The 12,567-nt window shown below is 49.3% G+C and overlaps 1 protein-coding gene across 1 annotated transcript; it reads left to right on the forward strand.

Annotated features, from left to right (window-relative positions):
- The first annotated feature begins 274 nt into the window (after nt 1-274).
- Nucleotides 275-2,100, forward strand: NKX1-2 (NK1 homeobox 2). Its single transcript, XM_065746612.1, has 2 exons — nt 275-710; nt 1,538-2,100. The coding sequence occupies exons 1-2, from the start codon at nt 275-277 to the stop codon at nt 2,098-2,100; spliced, it is 999 nt and encodes a 332-aa protein (XP_065602684.1).
- Nucleotides 2,101-12,567: the final 10,467 nt, after the last annotated feature.

A 12,567-nucleotide genomic window follows, 5' to 3' on the forward strand; every position in this document is an offset into this window, starting at 1 on the left:
GTCGGAGCCAGCCCTTGATCTAGACAGACCCTGAGCCGACCCCCAACCTAGAGCAAACGCAAAGATGCTCATTTGCCGAGATGCTCGTTAGGGACCAAAGCTCAGTTTTACACCCTGCCCAGAGGCATCCCGGGCAGAAGCAGCCCACCTCCGCGGGACTCACCCGGGTGCAGCCACGCGTGGATCCCCCCCGGGCAGCTCCGCGGGGCGGTGATGATGGTGGGGGGCGTTGCCGGCTGCGCCCCCGCGGAGCGGAGAGCGGGGCCGCGTGCCAATGGCTGCGCTGCCCCCTCCTCTGCCCCCACCCCACCGCTCGCTCTCCTCCTCCCCGCTGCTCACTCCGCGTCTCCAGCGCCCAGGCGGAGGTTCCGCGAGGAGGAGGAGGAGGCGGCGAAGGCTCCGCGGCAGCGCTGCCCTCCGCTCGGCCCCGGCACCGCCCTGGCACCCGCGGCTCTCCGGCGGCGCGGATCGGGGGATGCTGGAATGCCCGGACGGTGGGGCCAAGGCGGCCCCCGTCCAGCAGAATAAGATCTCCTTCTCCATCCTAGACATCCTGGATCCTCAGAAATTCACCCGGAGAAGCGAAGCGGCCGCGGGGAGCGGGGGCAGCGCCTGCCGCTCGGGAGAGCAGGAGAAAAGTTTGGAGAGAGTTGAAGTAGGAAAAGGCACTGCTCAGCACGAGAGCGGGAGGAATAAACTAGAGGCGGATGGTAGGAACGCGTTCGAGTTTCTCTGGTCGGCGCTGGCGGGGCGAGCAGGTGCCGGCAACCGGGGAGCATCCTCCGAGCCCGGACACTTGCGTGGGGGGTCGGGCCGCCGTCCGTCGGGCAGGAGGCGAGGCGGGGGCCGAGGGGGCTGCAGCATCCTTAGGGTCTCGAGGATAGAAAAGTCTCCAGCCGGGCAATCCTCTGACTGCGCCCCGAGCGCACCACGACGTGGCCCGGCCCCAAACCGGGGCATCCCTGGGCCACCCTTCCCTGGTCCCGGTCCTGATGCTGATCCCTGCCTGCTGTCCGCCCCCCCCGCGCCCGGGACAGCCGGCTGGGTAATTGCTCAGCCCGTCCCCACCGGAGGATGCCTTAGCTCCCATTGATCGATATCCTATTACTGACTCCCGCCTATCTCCTGCCCACAGCTTGCAGGTACCCACTTCAAACCTCCTTCCCCCGGCCTGATCCTAATATTGTTCGATTAAAACTTACCTTTAATAGATGACATCTATCGATCTGGCCCTCGCAAATCTGAAACTCCATTAGCACGGAGATGTGGGGGGGGGGAGAGGGGGGTAAGAAGTGGGGGGAGGGGATTTATTTCGCTTCAGAAGGGGACTTTAATAACTTCTTTTTTAATTGGTAAGAAATCCATACCCACATCTCCCCGTGAACGAGCCGCCGTAGCGGGGGCTTGCCGGGCGGATTTCTTTCTCCCCTTTATTTTAACCTCTGTTAAATCTCGGCGCGGGAAGGGACGCGGAGGGAGCAGTTCCCCGCAGCGTGGAACCGCAGTGCCCCCCTGACCCCACCGCCCTCTCCCGCAGATGCTCGCACCCCGGAGGAGAGCGGCTCGGAGGCAGCGGCCGAGGAGGGGCAGGCAGCGGCCGGCTCCGCTTCGTGCTCCGCAGCCCCGGGGCCGGAGGAGCCGGGTTCACCGCGAGGCAACCGGCGTCGTCGGACCGAGGCGAGCTGCGCCAAACCTCGACGAGCGCGGACGGCTTTCACCTACGAGCAGCTGGTGGCTTTGGAGAACAAATTCCGTGCCACCCGGTACCTGTCGGTGTGCGAACGACTCAACCTGGCTCTTTCCCTCAGCCTCACCGAGACGCAGGTGAAGATCTGGTTCCAGAACCGCCGCACCAAGTGGAAGAAGCAGCATCCCGGAGCCGACGGAGCGGCCGCTCCCGCTCCCCCCTCCGCCTCCCGCGGCTCCCCCAGCCCTCCGCGCCCCGCAGCGCTGCCCGGGCAGACTTTCCCCTCGTACACCGCCGCCAGCGCTCTCTTCCCGGCCTCCTCTCCCTTCCCGCTGGGCAGCCCCGGCAGCGGCCCCTTCGCTCCTTTCCTGGGGCCCGCGTACCTCGGGCCTTTCTATGCCCCGCACCTCTGAGAGCGCAGCTCGGGTCTGTCCCAGCGCTCCGGGGTGGGGAGAGGAATGGGGTTTTTCTCCTCGTCACAGCATCCGGCTCGCTTCGGCAACGAGAAAAAAGTACCCACATGCTGTAACCACTGGATTTTATTAGCACGTTTGATATGTAATTATAGGCGTTGGAGATGGGGAGAATAACCCTCTTCACACATGCCTGACACTAATTCTTCTCCGAGTTTCTCTTTCGAACATTCCTCGCTGCCATCTGGCTTGCCAGCACACGCCTCAGACCTGGGAAACTCGGAGCAGTGACACTTGTTTCCACTGCTGCTGCCCCACTGCTGCTGTCCCGGTGCTGCTGACCCCACGAGGGGATGCTCACACACAAAAGATGTCCACGAGTTCTGCTGCTGCTGCCAGGACTGGTGCACGACCCGCGTTTATGTCAGACTTCAGACCCTAAACCTGAAAGCCGTGTGCTTGGTGACCTGCTGAGAGTTTTCCCTTCTGTGTGAGGCGTAGGGAACCGCACCTTCGGGCGATGAGCACAGAATCCTCTCGGGCAGTAGGAAAGTATTTGATTGCTGCTAGCACGCGTTGCCCCTCTGCCTTGCTTTTCACTTCATTCCCATTGGCTTCAAAGGTTTCAGATGAGACGTCCAGAGATCATTCTTCTTGCAGAGAACAGTTGTTCTTGGAACAACAGCGTTGGTGCCAAATGAGGCAGAAACGAAAACATAAATCAGAGAAAATGATTACAGTATTCATTCCTTTAAAAATGGGACATTTGTGGCAGAAATTAAGGGAAAACACAGAATTTCCTGCATGCAGAGACCTATTTTCCATAACAGAGAAACAAATGCATTTTGGTGGGGTTTATTTCTTTTTGCCTTTTGGAGCATTTCTTAGAAGGGAAAATCATATTTCATCTTCATTGTGACGAGCACCGGAATGAAAAGGAATTTTAGCTGGGGGCTGCTCCCTCCCTGAATGCTGGGAAGTCATTGGTTTAAAAAAAGTCCGCCTCGTGCGGCTTCACAAATTATTACAGCCCATGTGCATCCCCTCGGTCACATCACCATGCTGTAAAGCACACGTTGGCTCTCCAACCTAAAACCTGAGCTCATAAATCCTATCTATCTATCCAGCTCTTGTGTTTGTCTAAATAAAAAGGTTGTAGGTTTTGGGTTTTTTTTTTTTAATTATTATTTTTTAAGTTACCCCAGGTTTAATTGTTTCTAACTGAGCTCAGACAGAGGGGTGTTTGCATTCCTCCATGGGATTTTTTGGGTTTCTCAAGCCAAGATGCCCTGCAAGGTTCAGGGCAGGCGGGCTGAGGTCTTGCTGCTACCTTCCCACACTCAGGAGGAGGCAATCAGCACCTTCCCAGTTATGTGGAGTGCTGTTAACAAAGCACGGGGTTTTCCTCAGGTCATGATTTTGAAACTCATAGCTCTCATAAATGAGTGTATTAACTTGTCAGTTATTACGGTGACATTTTCATTCTGACTGGACCTGAATGATAGTTGTAGAAGAGGGCTGTTGCAGCAGCTCATCCCATCCATGCTCCTGATTAGGAGGAGCCAGACTGAAATCCTCTCGGCCTCCTGGCAGCCTGCTCCCTGGGACTCACATCACTGCAGTGCAGACACCGCTCTGGGTTTCCTTTGGCTGTCACTGAGATGTTCCCAGAGCACTGTGCTGAGATCTCGGTGGGAAGGTCTTCTGCCCTGACGCTTGTGATGTGGTCAGCTCTCCTCCTTAATGACTGTAAATTGTAGAGAAACTAGACAACATTACAAATTAAAAAATGCAACAGTAGAACTTGATATGCAATTTTGATGTTTGTAAACCTTTCAAAGGCTTTTGTCTTCAGCAAAAGAACGTCAGCTTTATGAGAAATCTGGACACTTGATTCCTATGCAAGAAAAGCCAGCCTTTCCCCCCCTCCCTCATTTAGTCATTTAGTCGCATCTATTGCTCTGGATTGATGAGAAAGTTTTACAATTCATTTCAGAGAACACATCACAGTTCCTACTGTGTATCACTTGCACTTCTGCATTGGAAGAGTGGTGTACAGCAATGGGACTGCACACTTAGCAGCAAAGGCTCCAGTTCTGGCCAAGCAACCATGCTGGTGTGCTCCTTCTCTTGTCCCATGTCCCTTGGCAGGTGGCCCCTTTGGCTTCTCATGGTGTCTGGCCACTACTGCGGCTGTGATTCAAACCTCAGCCCTGGAAACAGCAATTGCTGCTGAGCTGTGTGCTGCCCAGATTGTGCTATTCGCACCAGTAACACTTTTAGAAGTGCCCTACTGAGTATCCATTATCTCTAGCAGTTCTGAATACAGAGTTGTGCAATATTATCAGCCGTAGACAAAAATTGACTTTACTCACAGCTGAATATAGACGTTAAAGGGAATCACAAGCCAGTCCCATGTGTAAATTGCAAAAATTGCATCTATGTGTTAATTTAGAAGAGTTCTGAATTAAAATGCTCTGGAGAGAGAAGGAAAGTTAGTGACCAGTCTCATTCCCTTTGTATTGGCTGTGACAACAGTGTGGGCAGTGAGCAGGGCCAGCTGCTGGGCGTGTTTGGGTTATGCATCCCTATGCCTGGCTTTGCTCACAGTCCTGATATCTATTCCAGAAATCTGTGTTCTTTACCTTCACTGCACAGGCAACAAAAATATCAGTAGTCCAAGCCCCACAAAAGCACTGTGGTAATCAGCTTCACTTAGTCAGACACTGAACAAAATACATGGGGGAGTACCATGATCACAGGCAGGGGAATGCTGGAAGCATTGGTCTGACTGGACTTTCAGATCTGTATTAAAAAACAAACCAATCTCGTGCAGTTGGGTTTGCAAAGTCACAGTAACACATTGACCAGTTAAACCTACTGGAGATCGAAAGATAAAATCTATCCACAGAAATGTCAGTGACCAAGAATTTATAATGAAGAAAAATAGTATGCATTGTGCAATACAAAGCTTTGGAAATTTAAGCTGAAGTCCAATTGCTCCCTGACAACCTCCTGCTTCCTCCTGCTTTTTTCTCTTTCATTTTATCTTGCTCTATCTTTTCCTCATTTGCTTTCTCTTAAGTTTTTACTGTTACACGTGCAGTGAGCACTTAGCTCTCCATGCACAGGTCTTGGAGCTGAGGATGGATTTCAACCCCCACCCTCCACCTGTGGGCTTTTCCTCCCCCAGCATCAGGACTGATGACTCCTGGCGGGCACCACAAGACCCCTCTGTGCAGCGTGGGGCAGGTGATGCACAGGGAGGTGGCTGCAGTTGTTCAGCTGCTGCCAGATGTGTTACCATCAGTCCCTTCAGGCTGGACTCCCACCAGCAGTTTTCCTGCCAGGTCTACGTGAAGAAGGCTGAGTCCCCTTCAAAGATGATCTCATCCTATGCTGCTCTCCAGGGCACACGGTTCAGCAGTGTGTTATGTTCAAACTCAGCCTTGGTCCTCCTGGTCCGACAGCTAGACTCTTTTTGTTACTTATTTCATAACCCATCACTTTGTATATTTGTTTTATATATAAAAGCGTGGTTACCATGGCTGGCAACCCGCCTGCCCCACAGCACGTTCAGAAAAGCAGTGAAAGTCGAGGCCCCCCGTGTTTATCACAGGCCTCACAAAACCCACAGCTGATCTGTCATCAGCCAGGTGAGTCAGGAGAGGTCAAGCAGTGTTGCTATGGGTCCACATCCTTGCCAGGAACGCGACCAAAGTCTGATTCCAGCAGCTTTACAGCTCGCAGGCAGACCAGACGTCTAGAAAAATATTTGGTGGGTGAAATCCTTTTGAAGAACAATTGATAACAGGACTCTTGCATCAGTAGACCTCAGCACATCTTTTGTTTTCCGTGATGATCCCACATCAGCTGAATTCACCTTGAGCAGAGTTTTTTGGCAATTCCTCAGCATGGAGAGCTCACGTTCTGGGACTGTTACCTGGCAGTGTGTTCAATAAAAGTTTCTGGGAGATAATGATGCATGCCCCTAATTTACAGGCTATATGGAACAGGTTTCCTTTTGCTTCCCTTGAGGCATTTTGCTGCTTGGCTCCCAGGAGCTGTTCTGTGGCTCTGTGATTCCTGCAGCCCATGGCACCACAGCCTTTGCTGTGTGCTGATATGAACCTCTATTTCTCTTATATTTTCCTCTTCAATCACTGAGGAGCTCCCAAACCAGCTTCTTTCTCAAGCTAATCATCTTATTTTCTACTCCTTACAATAGCACGTGATGAATGTAATTAAAAATGTGGCATTTCATGGGGCTTAGGCATGTCATAACACTACAGAGGGATTCAGTGGCATTCAGGATTCAGACTTTCACTCAACAGCCTCTGATACACTTGAAATACTTTCAAAGACATCGTATCTGTGTACAAATCCAATACAAATAAAAGATTTTACTCCTTTAAAAGTCACACTGCTGATTTATTATCGTAGATTTTATCACAGAACTTGTTCTAGTGCTATTATTTAAAGATGTAGGGATTTTCTGTCTTTCTTTCTTTTTTCTTTTTTTCCCCCAAAATGAGAGGATAAAGATGCAGAGACTTTGCAAAATGGGAACCTCACAAGACATTGGGTTCTGCATCCATGGATCTCCAAGCACCTGGCACAGCTTGCTGAGAGTCAGACAAGGTCAACTCTTATCCTCTCAGGTAAGGTCACCCCTGTGTCTCTGTGCTGTGCCAATGCCTCTCTGTGTTTGTGCACAGCCACTGGCTGACAGCTCTTATCAGTCAGTCCCTCCCACTGAAGTACACTGCAAAGCACCGTTGTTTATAAGCTCAAGAGATGCTGCATTTTGCTGAAATTTGTAGAGAAAAGCATCAGTGTGGAGAAACAAGAAATGAGCTGCAGAGAGCAATGGGCTAAATGCTCCGCTTTCCAAGTTGCTTTGCTCCCTCTTTGTATCAGGAAAGCCTCAATTTTCTGAATTACTTGGTATTCTAGAAGGCCTCAGGCTGGTTTAAAGTCCTGAAATCTCACTTTTTCTTTTTTCCTGCCCCCACTGTGTGGGGTAGGATTTTTGAGGAGAGCTTCCCAGCTCCTGTGATGAAGTACACCCAGATGTTCAGGGCTCGGTCCTGAGACTGGCGTAATTGACAAGATATTCATTGTTATTACACAGAAATGTCTTCTAACAACAGACATTGACAGTTTTGATTCTATAACTCAGTTATCTGTGTTGTCATCTAACAAATTATCACTGGAATCTTTGTAAAACTTGACAAGAAGCAAAGTGGGAAGGCTAAATATTAACAGTAGCTCAGGGTTTGTCTTGGAGCGGGAGTATCGTCTCCAAGAGTCACTTGTGGTGCTTTAAGCTAATCCCAAAAATCTTGGAAGATATGAACTGAAAATGAAACCTCTAGCTGAACTTGAGAGGCAGAGGTGCTTTGCACGAATTGCAATCTGTTGTTTCTATATTCTGACATGCTACAACATATAATCTCCTAGTTGTGCTGCGGGAAAGACTGAACTTTCTGGTCCTGCAAGAAATGTCTTAATGTAGAATCCTGCTGTCAGTAAACAACCAGAACACAACCATGGGCCATAGGGAGCAATTGTTATACACAAGGTTCCCTCAGAAATTAATATGATCTTCAAATTTTACTGATGAAAATGAAAGATGGAAGTGTACAAGTAGAAAAATTCTTGAAATCCTTCATGTATTCACTGTTATTATCTTAGAATAAAAAAAAGGAGGGTGAAGCCTACCCTTGGTGCTTGCTTAGCATTAGGAAGAGGGGTGAGACTGTCTGTCTGTTAGCACTGCAGACATATATTAGTTTTAGCTAATAATGAACTTGCTCCTTGAGCCTCGTGACCTGGAAGGACTCCAAGCCCAGCCTGCTGCCTGGTCTAGGTTGTGCTCTATGGTAACACTTCCTCTGAGCCAAGTGATGTGCTACCATGGCCACCACCAAGGCATGGAGCGGAAGGCTATTGCTCCACTAGTGCTTCTCGTGGGCACCATGTTCCTCCTGGAGAGCTTGTGCAGCCTCATTGTGTGGGAGGCCAGGAGAAGTTCAAGGGTACAAGGGTATTAGTCCTACTTCAGTGAAAGAAAATAACTATAATAACCAGGATGCAATTCCTCAGTCTCTTTACATGCCTAATTCCCAATGACTTCAGTGAGCAATTCTGCCAGAGACAGAGCTGCAGGATTACTCCTAACGACTGGCATGACTTAACTTGTTCCTTCATATAACTTTGTGGTTTACATGTATGTCAAACTGTATTTTCTGGATAAGCAGAATGAATATAATAACTGCCTTCCTCAAGTAGGTCAAGATTTTCATCTTTTCTGTAGGGTGAATTATTGAAAAATGTGAACATTTCATGTCTTCTATTTCGTGTTTTGGTTACTATCATGTGGTGTCTTTTAGGTACTTGCAGGTAACTAAATAATATTCATTAAGCTTCTGCTGTCTTTATTATCATTATTACTTATTTTTAATCACAGGAAACAGTACATCTAGCTGTCAGCAACTGCTTCAAGACCCAGGGCAATAGCTGCTGCTGTGAAAAATGTGAACAGTTTAAAATTCCAACTTGACAGAATTTATAGATGAAAAATGGGTATTTTCAGTGTCTCAATCACAAGTGCCTAAATAGAAGAGGAAAGAAAGTGATTCACAGCAGGACTGCAATGATCCTACACAAATTGCCATCAAGCTTATGCAGTGTAGGGGTTTGAAGTCACCCTCTCAGATGTTAAACAGCTACGCTCCAGTTGAGAGTTACTTCATACTTGTATGATTTTATCTCAAAAAACAACCAAAAAAGCCAAAAGCATTTGCATGCATTATATACACATTCTGGGTTATATCTGTCTTTGTGCACGTAAGCCTTTTTTTCCCTTCTATCAGGCTTTGTACAGTGGATAAGGAAGCAGGGCCTTTCTTGCTTCAGGGTTGTTTGTTTGTTTGTGAGACTCTGCATTTCAGACATGAATGTGTAGTGTTTACTTGGGTACATAATCACAGCTTTCCTGAGAGCGAGGCTGGATTCCTGCATTTTTTTTTCTTTACACCAAAGATGAACTGCAAACATTATAGTAATTGGTTCACTGTTCAAGGTGTCAGCCTTAAAGTTGTAGGTGTTCTGGTTAAAAATCATATATCACATTGAAAAAATAGTAAAAATAAAATAAAAGAGTTTCAATTGCTCCTAGCTAAAGACTGCTTCTGGGCTTAAGAAGCAACTTGGCACGGTACAACCATGTATCTGTTCAGCAGATGTGGTTGTGAAATGCATTTTGCAATTTAGCACCGACGGCACAACATTTTTTGTCAAGTGATTTATGCATTCAGCTTTGGCAGCAGACATAGGCACTCTTTCCTGGTAGAATTAAGCTAGTAAGAGGCAGAACTGAGCCTGACTGTAGATGTTCCTATGGAGAGCACAGGGTCTTCTGCCCTACTCCCAGCCCTTGCTGCACTGAGCTGACTGCACACTGGGAACGTTTCCTCCGAGGGCATTCTCCTCCAAACATATAAGCGATGCTGCTCCTGACATCCGAGCTCTGAGCTGTTGGTTAGAAGATGTGACAGGAATGTAGAATATTGGGCTGTTTCTGCACGGGGATGATATGCAAATCCTAAGTACAGTCGACCCTGCTATAACACGATTTCTTTGTGGAAAAACAGTTTCCCAGCACCAATAGCATCGTCAGGACAATGTACAGCTCCAAAGGCATCCAGAAGTCATCAGCACCAAGACCCTTTCTTCCTTATTCCTTTCCCTTCCTTTTCCATCCCTTCCTTTTCTTTTTCTCTTCATTCATTTCCTTTCCTTCCCTTCCTTTTCCTCCCTTCTCCTTTCCTTCCTTTTCCTTTTCCTTTCCTTTCCACAGCCAGAGCAATACTCCACTCCCCACCGTACTGTTCTCCCCCTCGCTTTAAAACCGCCGTTATCTCTATGTCATCGCGAAAGCCCACAGACACCATTTGCGCCCTCCAAGCGCAGCTCCGCCCAGGGAAAGGTCAGCGGCAGGGCAACGCAGCGCAGGCACATTCCCTGTTATTTCATATTGCTTTAGTGCACAGCTGTTGTGCAGAGAAATCACAAGGGCCGGCGGCCGGCTCCCGCTACGCCCTCAGCCGCGGCCCCGCAGATGCCCGGACCGCCCCCGGCTCAGCAGCACCGAAGCCGCCCTGAGAGACGCAGCCCTTGGGCGGGACTTGTTGGGGTGGGGTGGGGGGGTATGCGGGCTCTGATTGGCTGAACGAAGGGAGTTCTCGCCGCTCGACCAATAGGAGGCGGCAAGGTAGGGCGCGGCGGTGAGCGAGAGCCAATCAGCGGCGGGTAAGTGGGGTGTGACGCTGGGCGGTGAGGCGCGGTGACAGCTGCCGCGGGCGGCCTCCGCCTTTCGGCCGCGGGCTCCGGGCCGATCAGCAGCAACGGCAGGTACAGCAGGTACAACGTGGCGGGGTGGGGCAGCCCGGCGCTCGTCCTCCTTCCTTCGGGCATCGTTTTACCGGGGGCTCCTTTGGAGGAGGCGAGGGCGGCTGGGTGGGGCGGGGAGCGGGACTGCGGCCTGCCCGGCCCGGGCGCGGCCCTCAGTGCCTGTCAGCGCCCGTGAGCACCGAGGGGTAAGCGGCGGGGCAGCTCCCGTGTGACCACCCTTGCTCGGCAGTCGGGCCAGGCTGTCCCGGAGCGGTTTATAGCAGTGCTGTGAGCTTTGTTCCGATATAACACCTTTTCCTGTTGGTGCAGTGCCCGGGCTGCTGCTTCCAGTAACGCGATGCAGGGCGTGGTGGTGTTTCTTCCCTTCCTCGCACTCAGAACCAACTCTGCCCCACTTTTCCTGGTGATTCTCTTCATCTTGCCTTGCTGATTGTCACAACCTTTTTATTTTTTATTTTTTTTCGCTCCAGCTGCAAGCAGGTCTCCCGGTTTTGCTCTGCCTTACACCTCAGCTCAAATGATTTGTGTCTGCTTCTCCAAACAGCCCCATTAGAGCTTTTTGATTGAAGGTTTTCTGCCTGGAAAGAAGTAGAAGAAAAACCTTAAACTGGTAGGCTGCGTGCAGCAAGGTGACTCTCTGTTACGAGGCAGATGAGGGCTTTGTTTCCTTACTGCTTTCATTTTAGATGTGTTTGGAAGACGTCCCAAACTAGAGCAGCTTATCAGGGAATTAGCTGCTGTGCCATGGAGGTGTGTCAGGGGCACGGTGCTGCAGACCAATGGCGTTGAGGGAGCTCTGCTGGTTCTAGCTCTGAGTGGTGCTGCTGAGCTAAGCTTCTGTCAAAAGTCTCTTGTTTGCAGAACTATTTGTCTGTCGGTTGGTTTTGTTTTTTCTTTAATTTGTGATGATGGTCTTGAGAAGTATTAACACAAATAGCTAATACTTAACAGGGCTGAGGATAGCTGGTAAAATGCCCTGGGCTGAAGAACAGCTGATCTCCAGCTGGAATAGAGACTGCTGACTCTTTGCAGAGAGTTGGATGGTCCAGAAAAACTGGAAGATGTTCTGGCTTTGCTGGCAAGTGAGGAGCAGCAGTGTAATATCTGAGGATAATGCTGAAAAACTGGTGCCTGTTTAAGATGATGCATCCAGGGTACACTCTTTTACCAAAATAAACTTAAGTCTGTGACTTGGTATTTCTCTCTCTGATGGCAGCCTGAAATAACAATCTGCTTGTGTAGACTGTAGCTGTGTTCTCCTTTTTAGTATTTAATATATCTCTTTTGGTTAGGTTTTACAGTATGCTTTCATTGTTAGGTGGTGCACCAGTGTTGATGTTATTTAGAGAACTCCTTAGTTTGCTATGGAGTCCATTGCAAAGGAGGCTGCATCGGATAATCAGGGTGTTTGTTGTTGTAATCTTCACTCTAGGCTACACTACCCTTGCCAGTTTGGAAGTGTGATGTGCTCAACTAGCATCCTCTGCCCTGACAGCTTGAGATCTTGCTAAAGTGATCACCTTTACTCTGATGGCTGTCTGCTGTTCCCAGGGTCTGATTCCACTCTTCAGCTGCTTCTACTTTCCTTCTCTGGGTCCTTTACATATCTTTATGTTGACTGGGGTGAAGCCATGGAGGGAACACAAGGGCTCACTTACATTTATGATGTTTTTAACATCGGAATTTCTGCTGAGATACATACTAAAAATTTGGTTTCTTGTAGGCTGTGATTAGTCATGTGAATCCTCTTTTCTCTGTTATGCAAGCATGGGACATATGTGGAACAGTCCTTCGCTCGTTCCAGCTCTTCTTGGACATCTTTGGCCTTTTCTGTGTTTAAGCTGCTCCTTCAATACTGAACTTTCCTGCAGAGTATTCTTTTTGTGCTGCCTCAGATGTGTGTTAGGTGCTTCTTAGTACTTTACCAGAATTTGGGGGTGCTATCGTAGAATTGTGGAAACAATTTGCCTTCCACTGAAAGGCTAGGTTAATTAGGTATTGCATAAGACTCCTGCCCTCAATTTAGGTAAAACTGCTATGTTTGTTTAC

Source organism: Cyrtonyx montezumae, unplaced genomic scaffold (genome assembly GCF_038088225.1).
Source record: "Cyrtonyx montezumae isolate F1298 unplaced genomic scaffold, pur_monq_1.0 scaffold_4, whole genome shotgun sequence".
Classification (NCBI taxonomy): Eukaryota; Metazoa; Chordata; class Aves; order Galliformes; family Odontophoridae; genus Cyrtonyx; species Cyrtonyx montezumae.